We start from the raw sequence: 23666 nt of genomic DNA, 5'->3' as shown, positions 1-23666 counted from the left end.
CTCTTTCTAGAGGTCCAACCTGAAGATCACTGACGTCATGATTTAACCTTGTTTTTTTCCCCGAGTTCCCAGTTGTCTTGAAAGCACCATAAATTCAGAGAATGCCAGACTTTGATGACAAAGTTTCATGACAAAATATGCCCACAAGAAAGACCTCTGCACCACCTTCCTGTTCAAGTGATCACAGCACAACAAGGTGAATTAAAAAATGTCTTGTATGCTGCTGCATAAATTATGTAATATACCAGGGAGATATGTATACTGTAGCTAAGAAAGTAATACTAAGTGTATGTTGTGTAGTAAGCTGTTAGTAGCCCATGTGCCTCACCCTAGTAATTTGGTCCCTTTCCCCCTCATAACTTAGCCTACTGGTTTGACTTGGTGGTGCACATATAGCCTATAGCCTGTTTTAGATAAATGACATCACCGAATATTGTAAGAACTTTCATTGTCTGCTTATATTCCCCCTTTATTTATCCTACAGTTCTGACTTGGTGTACAGGGAGAATACTGTAAGAACGGCCCATGTTCTGAATTCATTTAAAAAGTGCTGAACAAATAGTCATATTGACTACATCCATCTTAGCTCGCTCATTAATGTCTTAATCAAAGTTACGAATTGTCTCTTATCCACTCATCGTTCCCTTATGCCATAGTTTGTACATCTCAATTGTCAGTAGAAACTACATTTGTTTAAGCAAGTCAGCCATATCAGCTACAGTGCATTTGGAAAGTATTCAGACCCCTTGACTTTTTCCACACTTTGTTCCGTTACAGCCTTATTCTAAAATTGATTAAATACAACTATCTACGCACAATACCCCATAATGACAATGTGAAAACACTTTTTTTTTGAAATTCTTGCCAATGTATTCAAAAGAAAAAACATAAATACTGTATTTACATAATATTCAGACCCTTTGCTATAAGAGTTGAAATTGAGCTCAGGTGCATCCTGTTTCCATTGATCATCCTTGAGATGTTTCTAAAACTTGATTGGAGTACACCTATGTTAAATTCAATTGATTGGACATGATTTGGAAAGGCACACATCTGTTGTATGTGCATCATTCTTAAATGGAAGAAGTTTGGAACCACCAAAACTCTTCCTAGAGCTGGCTGCCCCAGCCAAACTGAGCAATCAGGGGAGACAGAGCTCCAGAGTTCTTCTGTGGAGATGGGAGAACCTTCCAGAAGGACAACCATCTCTGCAGCACTCCACCAATCAGGCCGTTATGGTAGAGTGGACAGACGGAAGACACTCCTCAGTAATAGGCAAATGACAGCCCGCTTTGAGTTTGCCAAAAGGCACCTGAAGGACTCAGACTCTGGTCTGATGAAACCAAGATTGTACTCTTTGGCCTGAATGCCATGCGTCACGTATGGAGGAAACCTGGCACCATCCCTACGGTTGGGACAACTTTATGTAGGCCCTAGCAGTTTGTGGGCACCGTTTGTCAATGTTACAGTGCAATTAATGTGTTATTTAGTGTTGTGTTGTGTATTGGCTTTGCTGGCATCCATACCACATCACCCAAATCCAGACAGCTGATGTTCTGATAGAGCTCCAAAATCTGGATCCCTCCAAATCAGCTGGGCTAGACAATCTGGGCCCTCTCTTCCTAAAATTATCTGCCACCATTGTTGAAACCCCTATTACTAGTCTGTTCAAACTTTCTTTTGACTCATCTGAGATTCCTAAAGATTGGAAAGCAGCCACGGTCATCCCCCTCTTCAAAGGGGGAGACACTCTAGACCCAAACTGTTACAGACCTATATCCATCCTGCCCTGCCTTTCTAAAGTCTTCGAAAGCCAAGTGAACAAACAGATCACCGACCATTTCGAATCACACCATACCTTCTCCGTTATGCAATCCAGTTTCCGAGCTGGTCACGGGTGCACCTCAGCCACGCTCAAGGTCCTAAACGATATCATAACCGCCATCGATAAAAGACAGTACTGTGCAGCAGTCTTCATCGACTTGGCCAAGGCTTTCAACTCTGTCAATCACCGTATTCTTATCGGCATACTAAACAGCCTTGGTTTCTCAAATGACTGCCTCGCGTGGTTCACAAACTACTTCTCAGATAGAGTACAGTGTGTCAAATCGGAGGGCCTGTTGTCCGGACCTCTGGCAGTCTATGGGGGTGCCACAGGGTTCAATTCTCAGGCCGAATCCTATCTCTGTATATATCAATGATGTCGCTCTTGCTCTGTGTGATTCTTCCTCTACTCAGACGACACCATTCTTTATACATCTGGCCCTTCTTTGGACACTGTGTTAACAAACCTCCAAACGAGCTTCAATGCCATACAACACTCCTTCCGTGGCCTCCAACTGCTCTTAAATGCTAGTAAAATGAAATGCATGCTCTTCAACCGATCGCTGCCCACACCTGCCCGCCCGTCCGACTAGCATCACTACTCTGGACAGTTCTGACTTAGAATATGTGGACAACTATAAATACCTAGGTGTCTGGCTAGACTGTAAACTCTCATTCCAGACTCATTTTAAGCATCTTCAATCCAAAATTAAATCTAGAATCGGCTTCCTATTTTGTAAGAAAGCCTCCTTCACTCATGCTGCCAAACATACACTCGTAAAACTGACTATCCTACCGATCCTTGACTTCGGCGATGTCATTTACAAAATAGCCTCCAACACTCTACTCAGCAAATTGGATGCAGTCTATCACAGTGCCATCCGTTTTGTCACCAAAGCCCCATATACTACCCACCACTGAAACCTGTATGCTCTCGTTGGCTGGTCCTCGCTACATATTCAGCAGGTTTCCTCCAGACGCGACGCTTGACATTCAGGCCAAAGTGTTCAATCTTGGTTTCGTCAGACCAGAGTCTGAGTCCTTCAGGTCATCTATAAGTCTCTACTAGGTAAAGTTCCGCCTTATCTCAGCTCACTGGTCACCATAGCAACACCCACCCGTAGCAGGCACTCCAGCAGGTATATTTCACTGGTCATCCCCAAAGCCAACACTTCCTTTGGCCGCCTTTCTTTCCAGTTCTCTGCCGCCAATGACTGGAACGAATTGCAAAAATCACTGAAGTTGGAGACTTATATCTCCCTCACTAACTTTAAGCATCAGCTGTCAGAGCAGCTTACCGATCGCTGCAGCTGTACACAGCCCATCTGTAAATAGCCCATCCAACTACCTACCTCATCCCCATATTTATTTTTGTTTTTCTGCTCTTTTGCACACCAGTATTTTACCAGTATTTCTGCACATCCTCATCTGCACATCTATCACTCCAGTGTTAATTTGCTAAATTGTAATTACTTCACGACTATGGTCTATTTATTGCCTTACCTCCTTACTTCATTTGCACACACTGTATACAGATTTGTCTATTGTGTTATTGACTGTACGTTTGTTTATCCCATGTGTAACTCTGTGTTGTTGTTTTTGTCGCACTGCTTTGCATTATCTTTGCCAGGTCGCAGTTGTAAATGAGAACTTGTTTGCCCCACCATGATTTACATGCTAAAATTGCCACTGAATAAGACTAGATAATAATACTGACTAGCGAGTGGAAGCATACCTCAATAAAACTTGAATAACTTTAATTGTGAAGTTCATATGAATGCAACAGGATTTGCGTGTTACTTGCTCATCCCCCTTTGTTTTGGCAAGCTTTTTTTTAAGCCCATGACGTAACGTTAGCTAGCTAGTTAGATAACTATGGATATTTAGCATGCTAGCTTATGGACTTTTAGCCGGTTAATGTCTTTTAGCTATCTAGATAACGTTAGCTAAGTTAAAGCTGCTATATGTAACTTTTCGGGCGACCCGACCAAATTCACATAGAAATGTCTGTTATAGATCTGTCATTCTCATTTAAAGCAAGTCTAAGAGCGGTAGATCATTTCTATCTGCACAAATCAGATCCAGAGTGTGTGATGATTCCACAACAGTGACAGAGATAATACACTGTAAAATTAAGTAACTGCTTCCACAGGCTTTTATTTGTTTACTCAACTTTTCGGACAAAGTGTTACCTGAATTTCACAATTTTAGTTTGGCCAACTTACCTCCAACATGAGAAAATGGAGGCAAAAAGGCTGTCAACTTGAAATTATGTGTTTGCTCAATTTGTCTCATATGTTCATTCAACTACAAATTACAATTTTGGCAATTTACCGCCAAAAAAGGCTGTGGAACTAGTGCTTTTAACCTACAATGTTTTCAAAGTACATATTTCACACACGTTGACATACATGATTACATTGTGCATGTTCATTTTTACAGTAATTAGTATTCAACATGTCCTCACTTGGGTTTTAAACTCACAACCTCTTGGTTCACAGCATTGCAATCTTGATGAAATCTGTATTTAAAACATTTTCTCAGTGGTGTAAAGTAACAAAGAATAAATATTTAAAAGTATTACTTAATAAGTAAATCATTTTGGGGGTATCTGTAGCCTACTTTAATTTATATATTTTTGTCAACTTTTACTTTTACTCCACTACATTCCTAAAGAAAATATGTACTTTGTACTCCCATACATTTTCCCTGACACCCAAAAGTACTAGTTACATTTCGAAGGCTCAGGCAGGACAGCAATATGGTATAATTCACAGACCTGTCAATATAACACGTTGTCATCCCTACTGCCTCTGATCTGGCGGACTTACTAAACACATGCTGCGTTTATAAATAATGCCTGAGTGTTGGAGTGTGCCCCTGGCTGTCCGTAAATTTAAAAACAAGACAATTGTGCCATCTGGTTTGCTTGAAATAAGGAATTTGATGTATAGCATTTACTTTTACTTCCTACTTTTACTCAAGTATGATTGAGAACTTTTTCCTCCACTGTACTTAAGTAAATTTAAAACCAGATACTTTTAGACTTTTACTCAAGTAGTATTTTACTGGGTGACTTTCACTTTTACTTGAGTCATTTTCTATTAAGGTATCTTTACTTTTACTCTACTTTTTCCAACACTGCGTTTACGTTTGACACTTTAGTCATTTAGCAGGTGCTCTTATCCAGAGCAACTTGCAGTTAGTGCCTAGTGGTTAGAGCATTGGGCCAGTTACCAAAAGGTTGCTGGATCGAATCCCTGAGCTGACAAGGTACAAATCTGTCTTTCTGCCCCTGAACAAGGCAGATAACTCACTGTTCCCAGGTAGGTTGTGATTGTAAATAAGAATTTGTTCTTAACTGACTTGCCTAGTTAAATAAAGGTTAAATAAATAAAAACATCTTATGATAGCTAGGTGAGACAACCACATATTAAATATACAGGAAACGAACATTCCATTTAGGCCAAACAATGAATATATATAATTTTGCCTGAAAACTATTTTACTTCACTAAAATGTACCTAAAATCTATAAATTAAAACATCTGAGAAAAGGAATATTTTACACATACATGAAGGTACCTATATATATATATTTTCACCTTTATTTAACCAGGTAGGCAGGTTGAGAACAAGTTCTCATTTACAACTGCGACCTATAAGCAATAATTTCTGATGAAAAACAACAAAACCAAAAATCATCAGGAAGTGGATCTTCCAGCAAGGCAATAACCACAATCACTAATCAAAATCCACAAAGAAATGGTTAACCATAAAATCAACATTTTCCAATGGCCATCTTAGTCTCCGGACTTGAACCCCATTGAAAACCTGTGGTTTGAATTGAAGAGGGCAGTCCATGAGCGCAGACGAAGGATATCAAAGATCTGGACAGATTCTGCATGGAGGAATGGTCTAAGATCCCTCCCAACGTGTTCTCCAATCTCATCATTTGTTGGGGTGTGTTGTTACCCTCGGCAGGACAGTGCTGAAGTAATACTTTTGACCCTTATCTTTTTTAGATTTTTCTCTGAGCAATTATATTAATATAAAATAATATAATTTTCTATTTGATTATGAACCCCACTGTATATCGGTACGAATCTGGTTGGACATTACAGGACGAAGAAGAGAGAGAGAGAGAGAGAGAGAGAGAGAGAGAGAGAGAGAGAGAGAGAGAGTATATTCACACCTACTGATTCACTGGTCGCTGCAGTTTATTAACACTGTATTGAGAGCCAGAAAAACAGAAAGAGAGAGAGAGGTGTTAAGACAAACAGGACAGACAGAAGTAGACACTGACTTAATAGCGAGAGAGAGAAAGCAGGACACAGTGACCACAGCGAACCCAGAGGGCTATAGGTACCACACAAGGTAAGGGCTGCACCTCTCCTTCCACTCAACTCACACGCTTTTATCAACATCAAAGATTCACTGCATGTGTACGTGGAAGTGTTGGTCTCTGTATGTCTTGGACTCCATGTATGTGTGTGGAACTGTGAACTGTATTGATTGTTACTATTTCTGTTAACTCTTATATCTGAATGACTGCATTTACTTTGAGATTAAATAGGCCATTAGGGTCATTGGGATCAGGGTAAGAATTCAATTTAATTTGAGTAGATTCCCAAGTATGCAAATCTGTTTGCTAGGGCTTGACTTGAGAGTATAATATGAGTGTGTGTGTGTGTGAGTGTGTGTGTGTGTCTGTCTGTCTATGTATATGTGTATTTGCACACACGTATACATGCGTGTACTTATGCATGTTTGTGTGTGTATGTATCTGTGTACCCATGGTTTCCAGAGCAGATGCAGCTGTCCTGGCTGTTGGACTGTGCCGATGTCACTAGCTCTATTTCTGGAACCTGTGTTGTTCTAAAGGTCAGATAAAGTGACTTGGAATCCTAGCGAAGGCTGGAGGGGTGCAGGGGGCACTCACTAACCACATACCAGAGAGCACTGACAGAGAGATACAGACAGACAGAGACACAGAGGTAAAGAGAGAGAGAGAAAGAAAGAGAGCAAAAGAGAGAGCAAGAGAGATTTCTGCTTAGAACTTTGAGGCTACACTGATTGATGGAACGGACGTTGAATGAACATAGATATTGAATGATCAGGAGCAATTCAATAACCTTGGAAAGGAAGAGTCTGATTTGACTTTATGTTTCAGAAGAAGTTGGACAAACAGACAAAGGAAGTCCACCAAACCATGGACGATGTATCACTCCACCAGGAGGATTCTGGGAACGCTGCAACAGCCAACCAGATGGAGGACAACAACAATAATCAGGTGTGTGTGTTGATGAAGGAAACATACCCAAAAACAGATATAGACAACCCCAAGACAATATGCATACAGAGACAAACCTCAACCACCTACAGACAAACAAATACACACTTTTTTCAAGAAACAAAAACACATACAACATGAGCCATGTAGCTTCACCATGAGGTGGCAGAGTTGTTAGATGTATTTACGATGTGGACCAAGTCGTATTTGGAGCGAAGATAGTGGGAGGGGTTGGTGGTGGTCATGGCTGGGCAACACCTGTTCCTGTGCCAAATTCTGGCACAGGAATGTTGCTGCCTTTCTCTCGCTCTCAACACACACACACACACACACACACACATGCATGTGTGTCCATCCTATTTCCACTGATGAGTCACTACCCTGAAACATGACCAGGAGTGACACCTGGGACAGTTCCTCAAGTGCACTTACCTAACATAAATCCAACATAATGTATAATCTGCGACGTTATACATCTTAAAAGTAGGTTGAATATTTGCACAACATAAAAACAACATAAACATGTAATAGGTTTCAGTTGTAACTTATTAAAGTCATGAAACATTATGATAAACATGTGTGTAATATTGCAGCCATAAACAACTCTGTACTGCCGGGGGCAGGTGTTGTGAGCACCAGAGTAACTATGGGGATTACCTGGAGTGAAGCAGACTAATTTCCTATTTTGGTACTTAACTATGCATAATGTCACTTTACATAGTCTCTCCCCTCAACAACTGATTTAAAATCAGTTCTCTGACAACAGTTCCGTCCAATAACCCTAACCAAAACTTCCTCAAGTGCTCAGAATCGCCAATTGTAATCTTATCTGGTTTGTTTCTCAGACAGAGAGAGAAGCTCCAGTCCAGGAGTGTGACCCCCCGAAGAGAGAGCACCTGGCGGAGGACACAGTGGAAGGTCATGGGGTCAAGTCAGGAGCTAATAGGGCGAAAACTCCAGAACAGGCAACAGGGGCTAGCATTGGAAACATAAAGGAGTCTCAGCCAGTAACCAACGCCAATGAGGTTAATGGTGAAGAGACTTGTAAGGGTGAGGAAGGGCCGTGTCATGGTGCAGACACCGGAGAAACAGAAGACCCCAAATTGGTGAACGGAGAGGGGGAGATAGAGATGGAGGAGCACAAGAATAGGAAGGGACAAGAGGTGGTCAAGAATGGAGAGATTGAGAAAAAGAAAGAGGAGCTGAAAGAGGACAAAGAGAAGGGGGGAGAAAAAAATGCCAGGAAAGAGGGGAAGGGGGGGAAAATAGAAAAGAGAAAAGGAGATGAAGAGAAGAAGAAAGACAGAAAAATAAAGGCAGGGAAGGGAGAGGCAGGGAAGGGAGTGGCAGGGAAAGGAGAGGGAGAGGGAGGGAAGGGAGAGGCAGGGAAAGGAGAGGGAGAGGGAGGTAAGGGAGAGGCAGAGGGAGGGAAGGCACCAGAGAACAAGAGCAAACCAGTAAAAGAAAAGGAAGGGGCAGAAGGAGGAAAGGTTAAAGAGAAAAGCAAGGAGGTGGAGAAGCAAGGGAAGACCAAAAGAAAGAGTGGCTTGAATCCCACCGCCTCTACTCCATCCTCTGCAGCGCCCTCTGTGGCCCGACCCCGGAACTCTGCCCGCTCTGCCCGGATGTCCAGAAAAAATGACATCATAGCAAAGTTCCAGCAAAATGCACCTGAGTAAGTTATGACATGTATAATGTGTTCCAATGTGTATAATTAAATATATAATCTGTATTAATATAACAACATTTTAATGGGGAGAGTTGTATTTGTGTTTTGACTTATTTTAAGGACACCGGTTGTCTGTAACTTCAAACTTCAGAGATCATCTATGGCTGTGGCAAGTGGGGCATCAATCAAACAGAAAGTGCTTTCATGGTGTGCCAACAAAACACGCAACTATGAGGTGAGGGGATGGTCATGGTCATGCACAAGAGACATAAGAAGTGACATCTGGGGAACCATAACCCTGCTTGCCACCCTCTCTTTCCCAGGGCGTTTCCATAGAGAACTTCTCATCTTCATGGTGTGATGGGCTGGCGTTCTGTGCACTCATCCATCGCTTCTTCCCAGATGCTTTTGACTTCTCAGCCCTGAACGCATCTGAGAGAGAGAAGAACTTCACCCTGGCCTTCAACACAGCAGAGTACGAAGCTGTATGTGTGTGTTTGTGTCTGAGTGTGTGTGTTGTAAAGTAATCATCCTCTCTCTCTCTCTCTCTCTTCTCTCTCTTTCTCTCTTTCTCCCTCTCTCCTCTCTCTCTCTCTCTCTCTCCTCTCTCTCTCTCTCTCTTCTCTCTCTCTCCCTCTCTCCTCTCTCTCTCTCTCTCTCTCTCTCTTCTCCTCTCCTCTCCTCTCCTCTCCTCTCCTCTCCTCTCCTCTCCTCTCCTCTCCTCTCCTCTCCTCTCTCTCCTCTCTCTCCTCTCTCTCTCTCTCTCTCAGGACCATGGCTGACTGCTACCCCCTGTTGGAGGTTGGTGATATGCTCCTGATGGGGAACAGACCAGATCCTATGTGTGTGTTCACCTACGTCCAGGCCCTCTGTCATCACCTCTCCAAAATAGAGATGGAGAAGAAGGACAAGGAGAAGAAGGACACAGCAGAGGAAAAGAAGAGTGAAAAGATGACCGACGGAGAGGTAGAAACCACTACAGAGAAGAAAGAGGAGGAGAGTGTGGGAGGGGAGAACAAAGGAAAAGATGGGAAAGAGAAAGAAAGCGAGGAGAGCTCAGCGGTGGAGGGAGAGAAAGAGAAAGAGAGAGAGGAAAGAAAAGTTGCAGTGTTAGTTGAAGCGCAGGCTTAAGCTAATGCTAAAGATACATTGAAAAGACCAAAGGAGAGACATTCAGAGAGATTAAGAAAGACTTAAGCTACATCATGAAGAAGAGTCTTACCGTGTTCAACGCGAGTGTGTGTGTAGCGTATATGAGCATCATTTCTTAAAGAGTGACACATTACTACTGTGTATTCAAAAGCTGGTTTTGTGAAGGTTTGGAATTATGCTCAGATTCCAACAACGTGTGTCAATTGTAACCTGTTGTGATATTTTAAACATTATTTAACATGCTGTGTTTTGGAACTTTGTGCAGAGGAACATTAAATGTCAATGTGTATTATAATGTATTCTTTTGATTTATTCTTCAGACAGACCACCCATGTATACTACCGTTCAAAAGTTTGGGGTCACTTAGAAATGTCCTTGTTTTTGAAAGAAAAGCTAATTTTTTTGTACATTAAAATAACATCAAATTGATCAGAAATACAGTGTAGACATTGTTAATGTTGTAAATAACTATTGTAGCTGGAAACGGCTGATTTGTATTGAATATCTACACAGGCGTACAGAGGCCAAACCATCACTCCTGTGTTCCAATGGCACGTTGTGTTAGCTAATCCAAGTTTATCATTTTAAAAGGCTAATTGATCATTAGAAAATCCTTTTGCAATTATGTTAGCACAGCTGAAAACTGTTGTTCTGATTAAATAAGCAATAAAACTGGCCTTCTTTAGACTAGTTGAGTATCTGGAGTATTAGCATTTGTGGGTTCGATTACAGGCTCAGAATGGCCAGAAACAAAGTCCTTTCTTCTGAAACTCAGTCTATTCTTGTTCTGAGAAATGAAGGCTATTCCATGCGAGAAATTGCCAAGAAACTGAAGATCTCGTACAACGCTGTTTGCTACTCCCTTCACAGAACAACGCAAACTGGCTCTAACCAGAATAGAAAGAGGAGTGGGAGGCCCTGGTGCACAACTTAGCATGAGGACAAGTACATTAGAGTGTCTAGTTTGAGAAACAGATGCCTCACAAGTCCTCAACTGGCAGCTTCATTAAATAGTACTCGCAAAACACCAGTCTCAACGTCAACAGTGAAGAGGCGACTCTGGGATGCTGGTCTTCTAGGCATAGTTCCTCTGTCCAGTGTCTGTGTTCTTTTGCCCATCTTAATCTTTTATTTTTATTGACCAGTTTGAGATATGGCTTTTTCTTTGCAACTCTTTGCAAGCTATGGATCTTTTCATTGAGACCACACTACTGTAAATAGCCAATATGCACACTTGATATTGCGCGCCCAGCGGAGAATCAGAGATGAGGGGTGGCGTCGGGCGCACATCGATATATAGCCTAATAAGTAACTTACATAAAACACTGACAAATATATAAATTCAACCAATTATGAATTACATGAATTCTATTGTGTAGTTTCTGTGTCTTTATGTTTTATGTGTCGTCTTTTTAAGCACATGACCAAATGAATTTCCCTCTGGTGGGATAATAATGTTGATCTGAATCTGAATGACCCTCTAGATAAAAAAAAAACTCCCCTTGACTGAAATTGAACAAGCATGACCTTCCCCCATTTTCCTCCAGGTAGCCATCTTTTAAAGTTCGATCCTTCCCTAATATGGTGACAACAATGTAGACTGTGTAGAGCTTAGCAGTTATGGTATGAAGGTTTGGCTTGGATAGTTTTTTTTAGAAAGGGTCACAGACAGCTGTTGTGTTGTGCACTGAAGTCCACAAGCAAAAGGTGAGAGGAGGAGAGCACATAGATGCGAGAAGGAATCGATTCTGTTGCAAACATTTCTTAAACAGAAGCAAATGTAACGAAATGGGGATGGACCTACCTCAATTTGTCCAATAGAAACTCTCATTCCTTTTTTCAACTGTGTGGATTAATGATCACACCCAGATAAGCTAGATGCAGGCAAGAGTCTGCAAGGCTCCAATTTGTCTCTCGACCTGTAGGCTTTGTTGGCTAGGTTGTAGCAACCTCATGATGCATATAGAGCAACTTCGATTATCATGTAATTGCCTAAACCTATCGATGTTACATTGAGAAGGGTGAATGGAATATGAATGACAGTCATCCAATATGCTGGGGTCGAAAAACGTTGTCTCAAGCTCCCGTTTGGTGTCTCCGTGGTGCCCAGGGTTGACCAACGGAAGCAGCACGAATTACTGTCTTGCTCAAGGGGATTGAACCCATCGTTGATGATATCCTGATGGTAGGCTGCGGTGACACTGACGAAGAACCAGAACGCGACCACGATGTGAAGCTTCTGGCACTCCAGTCACATTGGAGGTGATGCATGTTCCCGCCAAGCACGCAAAACATTATACTGGCCAAACATGCAGGCAGAAATGAAAGACTTTGTCAGCAGCTGTACCACATGCGATGAGCATGCGCATGAACAGCAAAATTGTCACATCCTGACCAGTAAAGGTGTCATTTTGTTATTGTTGTTAGGTCAGGACGTGGTGTGTTTGTTTTGTGTGTTTCGGGGGTTTATGTATGTTCTATATTTTCTATTTCTATGTTCCTATCTATGTTGTGTATTTCTTTGTGTTGGCCTGGTATGGCTCTCAATCAGGGACAGCTGTACATCGTTGTCGCTGATTGGGAGCCATACTTAGGTAGCCCTTTTTCCACCTGTCTTTTGTGGGAAGTTGTTTTTGCATTGCTGTGTGTTAGCCTGCAAAACTGTCTAGCTATCGTTCGTTTTCTTGTTTTTGTTTAAGTGTTCAATAAAAGTAAAAAATGAGCACTCATGGTCCATTCACTACGACAGCCGTTACAAAAATGAAACCATGATGTTGCAAGAATTACCCACAAGGCCCTAGCAGATCGTCAGCATGGTTATTCAGTCACAGACAAAAGTACGATCTTCTCATCGTTGATCACTACTCTGACTTTTGGGAGATTGAACTGCTCCCTGACTTGTCTGCAGAGACAGTCATAAAGCGCTGCAAGGCACAGTTCGCAAGGCAAGGTCAGCCTGGCAAGGTCATCACGGACAATGGCAGACAACTCATTGCACAGTTCAAGCGTTTCGCCTCTGAATGGGAGTTTGACCACATGACCTCCTTTCCAAAGCTCCCATTGGCAAATGGCAAGGCAGAGTCAGCTGTCAAGGTTGTAAAAAAACTGTTACGCAAGGCCTTTCATAACGGACACCCTGGAAAGCCATCTTACAGTGGAGGAACACACCCCGAAAACTTGGACAGCAGCGCAACACCTTCTGTTGAGACGTCTTCTACGACCGGGCTGCTTGAGACCTACCAGAGCTGGAGGTGGGTGAGACAATAAGGATGAAACCCACTGCCGGGCGACCACACTGGATTTTGGAGAAATCTACAGAAAGACACCATGTTCTTACCTGGTGGATGTCAGTGGTTCTCTCTATCGCTGCAACTGGGTGGATCTGTAAGTAGCAGAGCAGACACCAAACCAGAACAACACGCCTTACACTCACTCGGAAGAGTGAGGCCTGGATCACAGTCCAGGCCTAAGGGGAAGGGGCGCAAATACTGAAAATGTGACTTGAGCAGGAGTGAAGTCACTGTCTATAAGACTGAAGACCCACATCATACAGAGTCCTATTGTTTATTAAATCATATTTTGGCACAGCAAAAATGTAAAAAATATAAAAACGTTGAGGTTATTAGCATAGCCCCTTTTACACCCCTGTCTTACCCATACTAGCTAACCACTAGCAGCCTTGAAATACATAACTTATTAGCAGTTCAGCACATCAGAATTTCTTGTACTGTTACACAAAATCAAGATAAACCTTTATCATCATAGTAGATATTGAACATCTATAAGGGTCTTTCTATAAATAATTGGGCCAATGTTTGACATTGGGATCAAAATTCCAAAATGGTTTGAAAGCAAAATAAAAAAGATTTTTATGCAGCTCCACATGTGTACTAGACTAGAGGAATAAAAGGGAATATATGCAAATTGGCCCATAACTCCACCTATACAACAACATAGGCTTAGGACTATACATCCTTTAAGCAGGGTTCATAAAGACATTGACAAGTCAAATTCAAGGACTTTCAGGGACTATTTCAAGCACTCAATTGTAATTTTGAAGGAACACAATATAATACAATTGTATAATTTCTATCATTATACATATAGGACCTACTATAGAACGCCTCTCCCCCCAAAAATTGTAAAAGAAAAAGTAGGCCATTATCATTTTAAGAATAAGCATTTTTTAGGCCTCGATATAAAAATGATTATTACATTCTAAAATATGTGAGAATAATGTGGACATTGCCTGACTAAATACATTGGATGCATGCAATTTTTCTGTAGCCTTTGTGGCCAACGCAGGCACAGATAAATCATCCATGAATAGCGGTAGCATTGATCTCACCATCATTGTTTTTACAATGAGAAAGTGACTAAAAACCAGGTTCCTTTTTTAATGGAAGGATTTGTATGGAAAGCCAAGCGGAAGCCAACATTAAATGGATACTTATGTAAATAAGGCATTTTACATTTTTTTAAATAAATGTGCAAACATTTCTAAAAACCTGCTTTCGCTTTGTCATTATGGGGTATTGTGTGTAGATTGCTGGGGATTATTTTTGATTTAACCCATTTAAGAATAAGGCTAGAACGTAACAAAGTGTGGAAAAAGTCAAGGGGTCTGAATACTTTCCGAAGGCACTGTGATATATGTTTGTGTGTCAGATATTACCTACGCTACCATCGACGACTGTCGGTGAGCAGACAAGAGGTGAGGCTGGAGGTGAGGTCTTTGCCAGAGCCCATGGACATTAAATGCATCTAAGAAGCAGAAAATAAGCAACAAATAATGTAAGTTTACATATGTTATGTTTCACAATTGGGTTTTCAAATGTATCAAAGTAATGAAGTGGGTTACCTTCTGTATTTGTACCAATGATGAGCCTGTGAAAGCTGTTGTCGCTGACAGGTGAAGGTTGCTGGCCGGATACTCGCCAACATGTGTCTGACTGATCCATTCATAGGAACGCTCACAGCGAGGGCATGTCTGCACGAAGCTGATGACGGCCATCTTCCTGGTCTTCTCTATGCTGCATGTTCAGCTGCAAACCGGACATCTCTTGAACAACTGCAGCGGCAATCTTATGAGGTGGTGTTGACTGGGAGGGCCTGTGTCAGGGTGATATAATAGACAGCCAGGTGGTAAATTGTATTTTGTTCTAAAGAAAAGACCAAGCCTTTTGCTAACGCACTTCACAACCAAAATACATCTACTAGCTGTATCTGGTTGGCTGGGGAATTAGCCTTCTATTTAATCAAGCCGGGTATTTTTTTATAAAACTTTTCACATAACACAATGTGCCTGTTGTTGTTGATGAAGCCATCTGTGTCATCAGGGCAGTAACTACGGTCACTATCAGAGACCTCATGTTGTTTTCATTAGAATCGAGCTTGACTAGAGGTGTCACAAGGGAGTCACAAGCTGTGAAAATAGCAAGTGAACAGTGAATGAAATTATTTTTGGAGGTTGCTAAACCATTGCAATCACATTGCTGGACATGTTATGATACCCACCTTTGCTCCTTCTGGTAGGTCCCAGCATCCGTTCATGACCAGAGCATCAGTCTGGCACCCAACTGTGCAGTTTGATTAACAGAAAAACAGGATCAATGATTGTCATCATCCCTCAATTATAAACATACTGTAACTCGAGAAATAACATAATCTCGTTTGTAAACTAATTCTATGCTTTACAGACTGACTGCCTCCAGATTTTATTAGATTCAGTGACGTAGTTACACTATGCAACTAACGGTGACGTGTTTTGATATGGCCCTGGGTTGGTTTGAGTGTGTTGCTGCTAGTTAGTACACTGTTGTAGTCAGACATGAGTTAGCTTGTACCACCATAGCTGCATCCAATATTTATTTGTGCCCTAGACATGGGTGGCACCTTGGAGGCTAATGTTTCGTCTAAATTACACAAATTTAGTGGCATGGAAATACGATGACAATGCTAAAGTAGGCCAATAATTTGTAGGAAACAATTTTGCCATATTATGATGTCGTCAACATTTACTTTAGAGAGATGGCAATGTTGCCATGACTGTTACTAGCAAAGTTAGTCGAAAATAGCTATCAATGATATTGTTACTTCCTCAGATCTCTAGTAACACATTATACTCAATATTATGTTACTTTATCTCTAGTAGCCCATTATACATTTGTGTTACATCATCAATTCCTCCTCTACACCAGTGTTCTATTCATACTGGGGTTTGAAGATTCACTCTAGTGTTCTATTTAAAAGCATATTCAGGAATAGTAATTTCTCCGTTCACATCTCCACATATCAAATCAAATTTATTTATATAGCCCTTCTTACATCAGCTGATATCTCAAAGTGCTGTACAGAAACCCAGCCTAAAACCCCAAACAGCAAGCAATGCAGGCGTAGAAGCACGGTGGCTAGGAAATACTCTCTAGAAAGGCCAAAACCTAGGAAGAAACCTAGAGAGGAACCAGGCTATGAGGGGTGGCCAGTCCTCTTCTGGCTGTGCCAGGTGGAGATTATAACAGAACACAGCCAAGATGTTCAAATGTTCATAAATGACCAGCATGGTCAAATAATAATAATCCCAGTAGTTGTCGAGGGTGCAACAGGTCAGCACCTCAGGAGTAAATGTCAGTTGGCTTTTCATAGCCGATCATTGAGAGTATCTCTACCGCTCCTGCTGTCTCTAGAGAGTTGAAAACAGCAGGTCTGGGACAGGTAGCACGTCTGGTGAACAGGTCAGGGTTCCATAGCCGCAGGCAGAACAGTTGAAACTGGAGCAGCAGCACGGCCAGGTGGACTGGGGACAGCAAGGAGTCATCATGCCAGGTAGTCCTGAGGCATGGTCCTAGGGCTTAGGTCCTCCGAGAGAGAGAGAGAAAGAAAGAAAGAAAGAGAGAATTAGAGAGAGCATACTTAAATTCACACAGGACACCGGATAAGACAGGAGAAATACTCCAGATATAACAGACTGACCCTAGCCCCCCGACACATAAACTACTGCAGCATAAATACTGGAGGCTGAGACAGGACGGGTCAGTAGGCACTGTGGCCCCATCCGATGATACCCTCGGACAGGGCCAAACAAGCAGGATATAACCCCACCCACTTTGCCAAAGCACAGCCCCCACACCACTAGAGGGATATCTTCAACCACCAACTTACCATCCTGAGACAAGGCCGAGTATAGCCCACAAAGATCTCCGCCACGGCACAACCCAAGGTGGGCGACAACCCAGACAGGAAGACCACGTCAGTGACTCAACCCACTCAAGTGACGCACCCCTCCCAGGGACAGCATGGAAGAGCACCAGTAAGCCAGTGACTCAGCCCCTGTAATAGGGTTAGAGGCAGAGAATCCCAGTGGAGAGAGGGGAACTGGCCAGGCAGAGACAGCAAGGGCGGTTCTTTGCTCCAGTACGTTTCTGTTCACCTTCACACTCCTGGGCCAGACTACACTTAATCATAGGACCTACTGAAGAGATGAGTCTTCAATAAAGACTTGAGGTTGACACCGAGTCTGCGTCTCTCACATGGGTAGGCAGACCATTCCATAAAAATGGAGCGCTATAGGAGAAAGCCCTGCCTCCAGCTGTTTGCTTAGAAATTCTAGAGACAATTAGGAGGCCTGTGTCTTATGACCATAGCGTGCGTGTAGGTATGTACGGCAGGACCAAATCGGAAAGATAGGTAGGAGCAAGCCCATGTAATGCTTTGTAGGTTAGCAGTAAAACCTTGAAATCAGCCCTTGCCAGTGTAGAGAGGCTAGCACTGGAGTAATATGATCACATTTTTGGGTTATAGTCAAGATTCTAGCAGCCGTATTTAGCACTAACTGAAGTTTATTTAGTGCTTTATCCAGGTAGCCGGAAAGTAAAGCATTGCAGTAGTCTAACCTAGAAGTGACAAAAACATGGATTACTTTTTCTGCATCATTTTTGTACAGAAAAGTTCAGATTTTTGCAATGTTACGTAGATGGAAAAAAGCTGTCCTTGAAACAGTCTTGATATGTTTGTCAAAAGAGAGATCAGGGTCCAGACTAACACTGAGGTCCTTCACAGTTTTATTTGAGACGACTGTACAACCATCAAGATTAATTGTCAGATTCAACAGAAGATCTCTTTGTTTCTTGGGACCTTGAACAAGCATCTCTGTTTTGTCCGAGTTTAAAAGTAGAAAATATGCAGCTATCCACTTCCTTATGTCTGAAACACAGGCTTCCTGCGAGGTCAATTTTGGGGCTTCACCATGTTTCATCGAAATGTACAGCTGTGTGTCATCCGCATAGCAGTGAAAGTTAACATTATGTTTTCGAATGACATCCCCAAGAGGTAAAATGTATAGTGAAAACAATAATGATCCTAAAACGGAACCTTGAGGAACACAGAAATTTACAGTTGATTTATCAGAGGACAAACCATTCACAGAGACAAACTGATATCTTTCCGACAGATAAGATCTAAACCAGGCCAGAACTTGTCCGTGTAGACCAATTTGGGTTTCTATTCTCTCCAAAAGAATGTGGTGATCGATGGTATCAAAAGCAGCACTAAGGTCAAGGAGCACTAGGACAGATGCAGAGCCTCGGTCTGGCGCCATTAAAAGGTAATTTTACCACCTTCACAAGTGCAGTCTCAGTGCTATGATGGGGTCTAAAACCAGACTGAAGCATTTCGTATACATTGTTTGTCTTCAGGAAGGCAGTAAGTTGCTGCGCAACAGTTTTTTCAACATTTTTGGAGAGGAATGGGAGATTCGATATAGGCTGATAGTTTTTTATATTTTCTGGGTCAAGGTTTGGCTATTTCAAGAGAGGCTTTATTACTGTAACTTTTTGTGAGTTTGGTACACATCCGGTGGATAGAGAGCCGTTTATTATGTTCAACGTAGGAGGGCCATGTACAGGAAGCAGCTCTTTCAGTACTTTAGTTGGAATAGGGTCCAGTAAGCAGCTTGAAGTTTTAGAGGCCATGATTATTTTCATCATTGTGTCAAGAGATATAGTACGAAAACACTTGAGTGTCTCCCTTGATCCTAGGACCTGGCAGAGTTATGCAGACTCAGGACAACTGAGCTTTGGAGGAATACACAGATTTAAAGAGGAGTCCGTAATTTGCTTTCTAATGATCATGATTTTTTCCTTAAAGAAGTTCATGAATATATCACTGCTGAAGTGAAAGCCATCCTCTCTTGGGGAATGCTGCTTTTTCGTTAGCTTTGCGACAGTATCAAAAATACATTTTGGATTGTTCTTATTTTCCTCAATTAAGTTTGAAAAATAGGATGATCGAGCAGCAGTGAGGGCTCTTCGATACTGCATGGTACTGTCTTTCCAAGCTAGTCGGAAGACTTCCAGTTTGGTGTGGCGCCATTTCCGTTCCAATTTTCTGGAAGGTTGCTTCAGAGCTCAGGTATTTTCTGTATACCAGGGAGCTAGTTTCTTACGACAAATGTTTTTAGTTTTTAGTGGTGCGACTGCATCTAGGGTATTGTGCAAGGTTAAATTGAGTTCCTCAGTTAGGTGGTTAACTGATTTTTGTCCTCTGACGTCCTTGGGTAGGCAGAGGGAGTCTGGAAGGGCATCAAGGAATCTTTGGGTTGTCTGAGAATTTATAGCACGACTTTTGGTGATCCTTGGTTGTGGTCTGAGCAGATCATTTGTTGCGATTGCAAATGTAATAAAATGGTGGTCTGATAGTCCAGGATTATGAGGAAAAACATTAAGATCCACAACATTTATTCCATGGGACAAAACTAGGTCCAGAGTATTACTGTGGCAATGAGTAGGTCCGGAGGCATGTTGGACAAAACCCAATCAGTCGATGATGGCTCCGAAAGCCTTTTGGAGTGGGTCTGTGGACTTTTCCATGTGGATATTAAAGTGACCAAAAATGTAAATATTATCTGCCATGACTACAAGGTCCGATAGGAATTCAGGGAACTCAGTGAGGAATGCTGTATATGGCCTGTAAACAGTAGCTATAAAAAGTGATTGAGTAGGCTGCATAGATTTCATGACTAGAAGCTCAAAAGACGAAAACTGCGGGGTTTTTTGTAAATTGAAATTTGCTATCGTAAATGTTAGCAACACCTCCGCCTTTGCGGGATGCGCGGGGGATATGGTCACTAATGTAACCAGGAGGTGATGCCTCATTTAACACAGTAAATTCATCAGGCTTAAGCCATGTTTCAGTCAGGTCAATCACATCAAGATTATGATCAGTGATTAGTTCATTGACTATAACTGCCTTGGAAGTGAGGTATCTAACATTAAGTAGCACTATTTTGAGATGTGAGGTATCACAATCTCTTTCAATAATGGCAGGAATGGAGGAGGTCTTTATTCCAGTGAGATTACTAAGGCGAACACCGCCCTGTTTAGTTTTGCCCAACCTAGGTCGAGGCACAGACACGGTCTCAATGGGGATAGCTGACCTGACTACACTGATTGTGCTAGTGGCAGACTCCACTAAGCTGACAGGCTGGCAAACAGCCTGCTGCCTGGCCTGCACCCTATTTCATTGTGGAGCTAGGGGAGTTAGAGCCCTGTCTATGTTTGTAGATAAGATGAGAGCACCCCTCCAGCTAGGATGGAGTCCGTCACTCCTCAACAGGCCAGGCTTGGTCCTGTTTGTAGGTGAGTCCCAGAAAGAGGGCCAATTATCTACAAATTCTATCTTTTGGGAGGGGCAGAAAACAGTTTTCAACCAGTGATTGAGTTGTGAGACTCTGCTGTAGAGCTCATCACTCCCCCTAACTGGGAGGGGGCCAGAGACAATTACTCGGTGCCGACACATCTTTCTAGCTGATTTACACGCTGAAGCTATGTTGCGCTTGGTGACCTCTGACTGTTTCATCCTAACAGCGTTGGTGCCGACGTGGATAATAATATCCCTATACTCTCTACACTCAACAGTTTTAGCTTTAGCCAGCACAATCTTCAGATTAGCCTTAATGTCGGTAGCCCTGCCCCGTAGTAAACAGTGTATGATCTCTGGATGATTCGTTTTAAGTCTAATACTACGGGTAATGGAGTCGCCAATGACTAGGGTTTTCAATTTGTCAGAACTAATGGTGGGAGGCTTCGGCGTCTCAGACCCTGTAATGGGAGGAGAAGAAACCAGAGAAGGCTAGGCCTCTGACTCGCTGCTTAATGGGGAGTACTGGTTGAAAGTTTCTGTCGGCTGTTGAGCATTCCTACAGCATTTCCCTCCAGAAGCCATGAGAAAGTTGTCCGGCTGCGGGGACCGTGCGAGGGGATTTATACTACTATCTGTACTTACTGGTGGCACAGACGCTGTTTCATCCTTTCCTACACTGAAATTACCCTTGCCTAACAATTGCGTCTGAAGCTGGGCTTGCAGCACAGCTATCCTCGCCCTAAGGCGATCGTTCTCCTGTATATTATGAGTACAGCGACTGCAATTAGAAGGCATCATGTTATTGTTACTACTTAGCTTCGGCTGGTGGAGGTCCTGATGAACCACGTCCAGATAAAGCGTCCGGAGTGAAAAAGTTGAATGAAATTTTTTTTATAATTGAGTGAGGGAAAAACTAAACGGTAATTAAAAAGTAAAAACCGTAAAGTTGTCAGGTAGCAAAGTAAGGTTAGCAACAAAATGCACAGCAGCACGTAACAAGTCTGCAATAACAACGTTATACCATCAAACTACTGATGAGTCATGTAATCCTCATGTAATCTAAGGTCATGTTACCCTTGTTACTAATGAGACGTGTAATCATGTTATCTCCAATGAGACATGTTATCATGTTATCCTCGTTACTAATCGAGACATGTTATCCTCTGAGACATGTTACGTATGAGATTTCTGAGACGTTATCCTCTACCTCATTCACTCATACATTTTTAGCTAAATTTCAATCTCTTATTATGCAATTTTCAATCAGATTATTATCCATATGTCAATCTTGTTATCCAAATTCCTATCAGCTTAATATACACATTTCAATCAATCTTATTATCCAAATTTCAATCAGCTTAATATTATTTACTAGAACCTGTGAATTCAATATAGACTTTAATACAAAGTAGGAAAGCCAAGCCCTTCCATAGAAGGATTCAATTACAAACATAACAGAGCCGAACCCCTCCATGAAAAGACTAAATTCTCATATTACAGAGTCCTGCCTTTATAGGATTCTGTCTTTGCATAACGTATAGAGTCCCCTCCCTCTATATGAAAATAGCTTTCCTTGACCTTTCTCCATTATTATCTTTATATCGCACTTCTTGCTTGTTAACGCCCACATCTGACAGCTGTATAGGTTATAATGGTAGCAGGCCCTGGTCATATATGTTCCATTCCTTATATAGCCATTCTGTCTTAGCTCTTCAAACTGGACAGCCTAGATGCTGCTAATAATGGAAATGTAATCATAGTCATGAGTTTTGCTCTAAAAATATACGCATTTCAATCTTATTATCCAAATTCCAATCTTAATAGTAATAATTTCAATCAATAATTTCAATCCATCCAAAAATTTCAATCAGCCATATTTCAATCAGTTTAATGTCATATCTCACAATCACACAACTTTCACATCCACATTCACTTAGTACTATTGCCAAACACACTCGATAATCTCCCTTATTACCCATGTACATCTTCAACGATTCTCTTGCTGTTACTTTCTATGCACCATATGTATCTCCTGTATATATTTAATAACACCACGTATTCAAAAATACCTTGTGTTATTTGTAGTGGGTGCAGACCAAATAGACGTTTCTTATAAATGCCTACAGTATCACGCCCTGATCTGTTTCACCTGTCCTTGTGATTGTCTCCATCCCCTCCAGGTGTCACTTATTTTCCCCGGTGATTTATCCCTGTGTTTCCTGTCTCTCTGTGCCAGTTCGTCTTGTCAAGTCAACCAGCGTGTTTTTCCCGTGCTCCTGCTTTTTCTTATCTCTCTTTTGCTAGTCCTCCTGGGTTTTGACCCTTGCCTGCCCTGACTCTGAACCCGCCTGCCTGACCATACTGCCTGCCCTGACCTCGAGCCTGCCTGCCACTCTGTACCTCCTGGACTCTGACCTTGTTATGATCTTCTTGCCTGTCCACGACCATTCTCTTGCCTGCCCCTTGGATACTAAGAAATATCAGAGACTCAAACCATCTGCCTCCTTTGTCTGCATCTGGGTCTCGCCCTGTGCCCTTATATACAGACAGCTGTCAGCGGGGCTTTCCATGGTACCGTTACGTCCTCGCTCTAGTCTTCTCATAAAACTAGTGAATATCCTTCTCTCTATAAGACTATGGGTACCTTTTAATGCGTTACTCACCTGAATTTTATTTTTTATAATTTATTAATTGACTTACTGAAATTCAGAATACATGTCCCTCAGAAGTTCGCGGATCTGGTATCTTCCCCCAGGCAGCTCTCAGTAAAAGTCTGGGCTGGTCCACGTCGTCTTTGGTCAGACGGGAAATTCCCTTATGCTTTCCTACTAACGAATGTGGCACCGGTGTCTCCCTCGCAGACCTTCCCTGGGATGCTCCACAGGTGGAATCACTGATCCAGTTCATGACGACACATTGTTGTGGAAATTTTTACACAGGACACTCAAAGTCAATATTGAATGAATCACTCTTTATGGTCAGCAAGCTGGAGAGGTCACAGTCCAACTTAGATGCATAATGTCACGTCCTGACCATAGTAAGCTGTTATTTTCTATGGTAGAGTAGGTCAGGGCGTGACAGGGGGGTTTCC

The 23666-nt window shown here is 42.1% G+C and overlaps 2 protein-coding genes across 2 annotated transcripts; both read left to right on the top strand.

The window, feature by feature from the left end:
• The first annotated feature begins 6022 nt into the window (after window positions 1-6022).
• Window positions 6023-8667, top strand: LOC115165227 (chromatin assembly factor 1 subunit A-A). The gene is made up of 4 exons (XM_029718221.1): window positions 6023-6200; window positions 7000-7116; window positions 7962-8447; window positions 8599-8667. The coding sequence occupies exons 2-4, from the start codon at window positions 7036-7038 to the stop codon at window positions 8665-8667; spliced, it is 636 nt and encodes a 211-aa protein (XP_029574081.1). The 5' UTR covers window positions 6023-6200; window positions 7000-7035.
• LOC115171777 (smoothelin-like protein 2) lies at window positions 8496-10230 on the top strand. Its single transcript, XM_029728908.1, has 4 exons — window positions 8496-8791; window positions 8906-9020; window positions 9109-9260; window positions 9556-10230. Exons 1-4 carry the CDS (start codon window positions 8742-8744, stop codon window positions 9914-9916), a joined length of 678 nt encoding a protein of 225 aa, XP_029584768.1. The 5' UTR covers window positions 8496-8741; the 3' UTR covers window positions 9917-10230.
• The last annotated feature ends 13436 nt before the right edge of the window (window positions 10231-23666 follow it).

The sequence above is a fragment of the Salmo trutta genome, chromosome 3, assembly GCF_901001165.1.
Source record: "Salmo trutta chromosome 3, fSalTru1.1, whole genome shotgun sequence".
NCBI classification, from domain to species: domain Eukaryota; kingdom Metazoa; phylum Chordata; class Actinopteri; order Salmoniformes; family Salmonidae; genus Salmo; species Salmo trutta.
The sequence above is the reverse complement of the archived record's forward strand: the minus strand, read 5'-3'. Positions and strand labels throughout refer to the sequence as shown.

What these genes read in the sequence shown, in the direction of transcription:
- LOC115171777 (XM_029728908.1), top strand. Translation starts at nt 8,742, where the DNA reads ATGTCCAGAAAAAATGACATCATAGCAAAGTTCCAGCAAAATGCACCT. An exon ending in ACAAAACACGCAACTATGAG is followed by an intron (nt 9,021 to 9,108) that starts GTGAGGGGATGG and finishes TCTCTTTCCCAG; the next exon opens with GGCGTTTCCATAGAGAACTT. An exon ending in CTGGCCTTCAACACAGCAGA is followed by an intron (nt 9,261 to 9,555) that starts GTACGAAGCTGT and finishes TCTCTCTCTCAG; the next exon opens with GACCATGGCTGACTGCTACC.
- LOC115165227 (XM_029718221.1), top strand. Translation starts at nt 7,036, where the DNA reads ATGGACGATGTATCACTCCACCAGGAGGATTCTGGGAACGCTGCAACA. An exon ending in AGGACAACAACAATAATCAG is followed by an intron (nt 7,117 to 7,961) that starts GTGTGTGTGTTG and finishes TTTGTTTCTCAG; the next exon opens with ACAGAGAGAGAAGCTCCAGT. An exon ending in TAAAGGCAGGGAAGGGAGAG is followed by an intron (nt 8,448 to 8,598) that starts GCAGGGAAGGGA and finishes AAGGGGCAGAAG; the next exon opens with GAGGAAAGGTTAAAGAGAAA.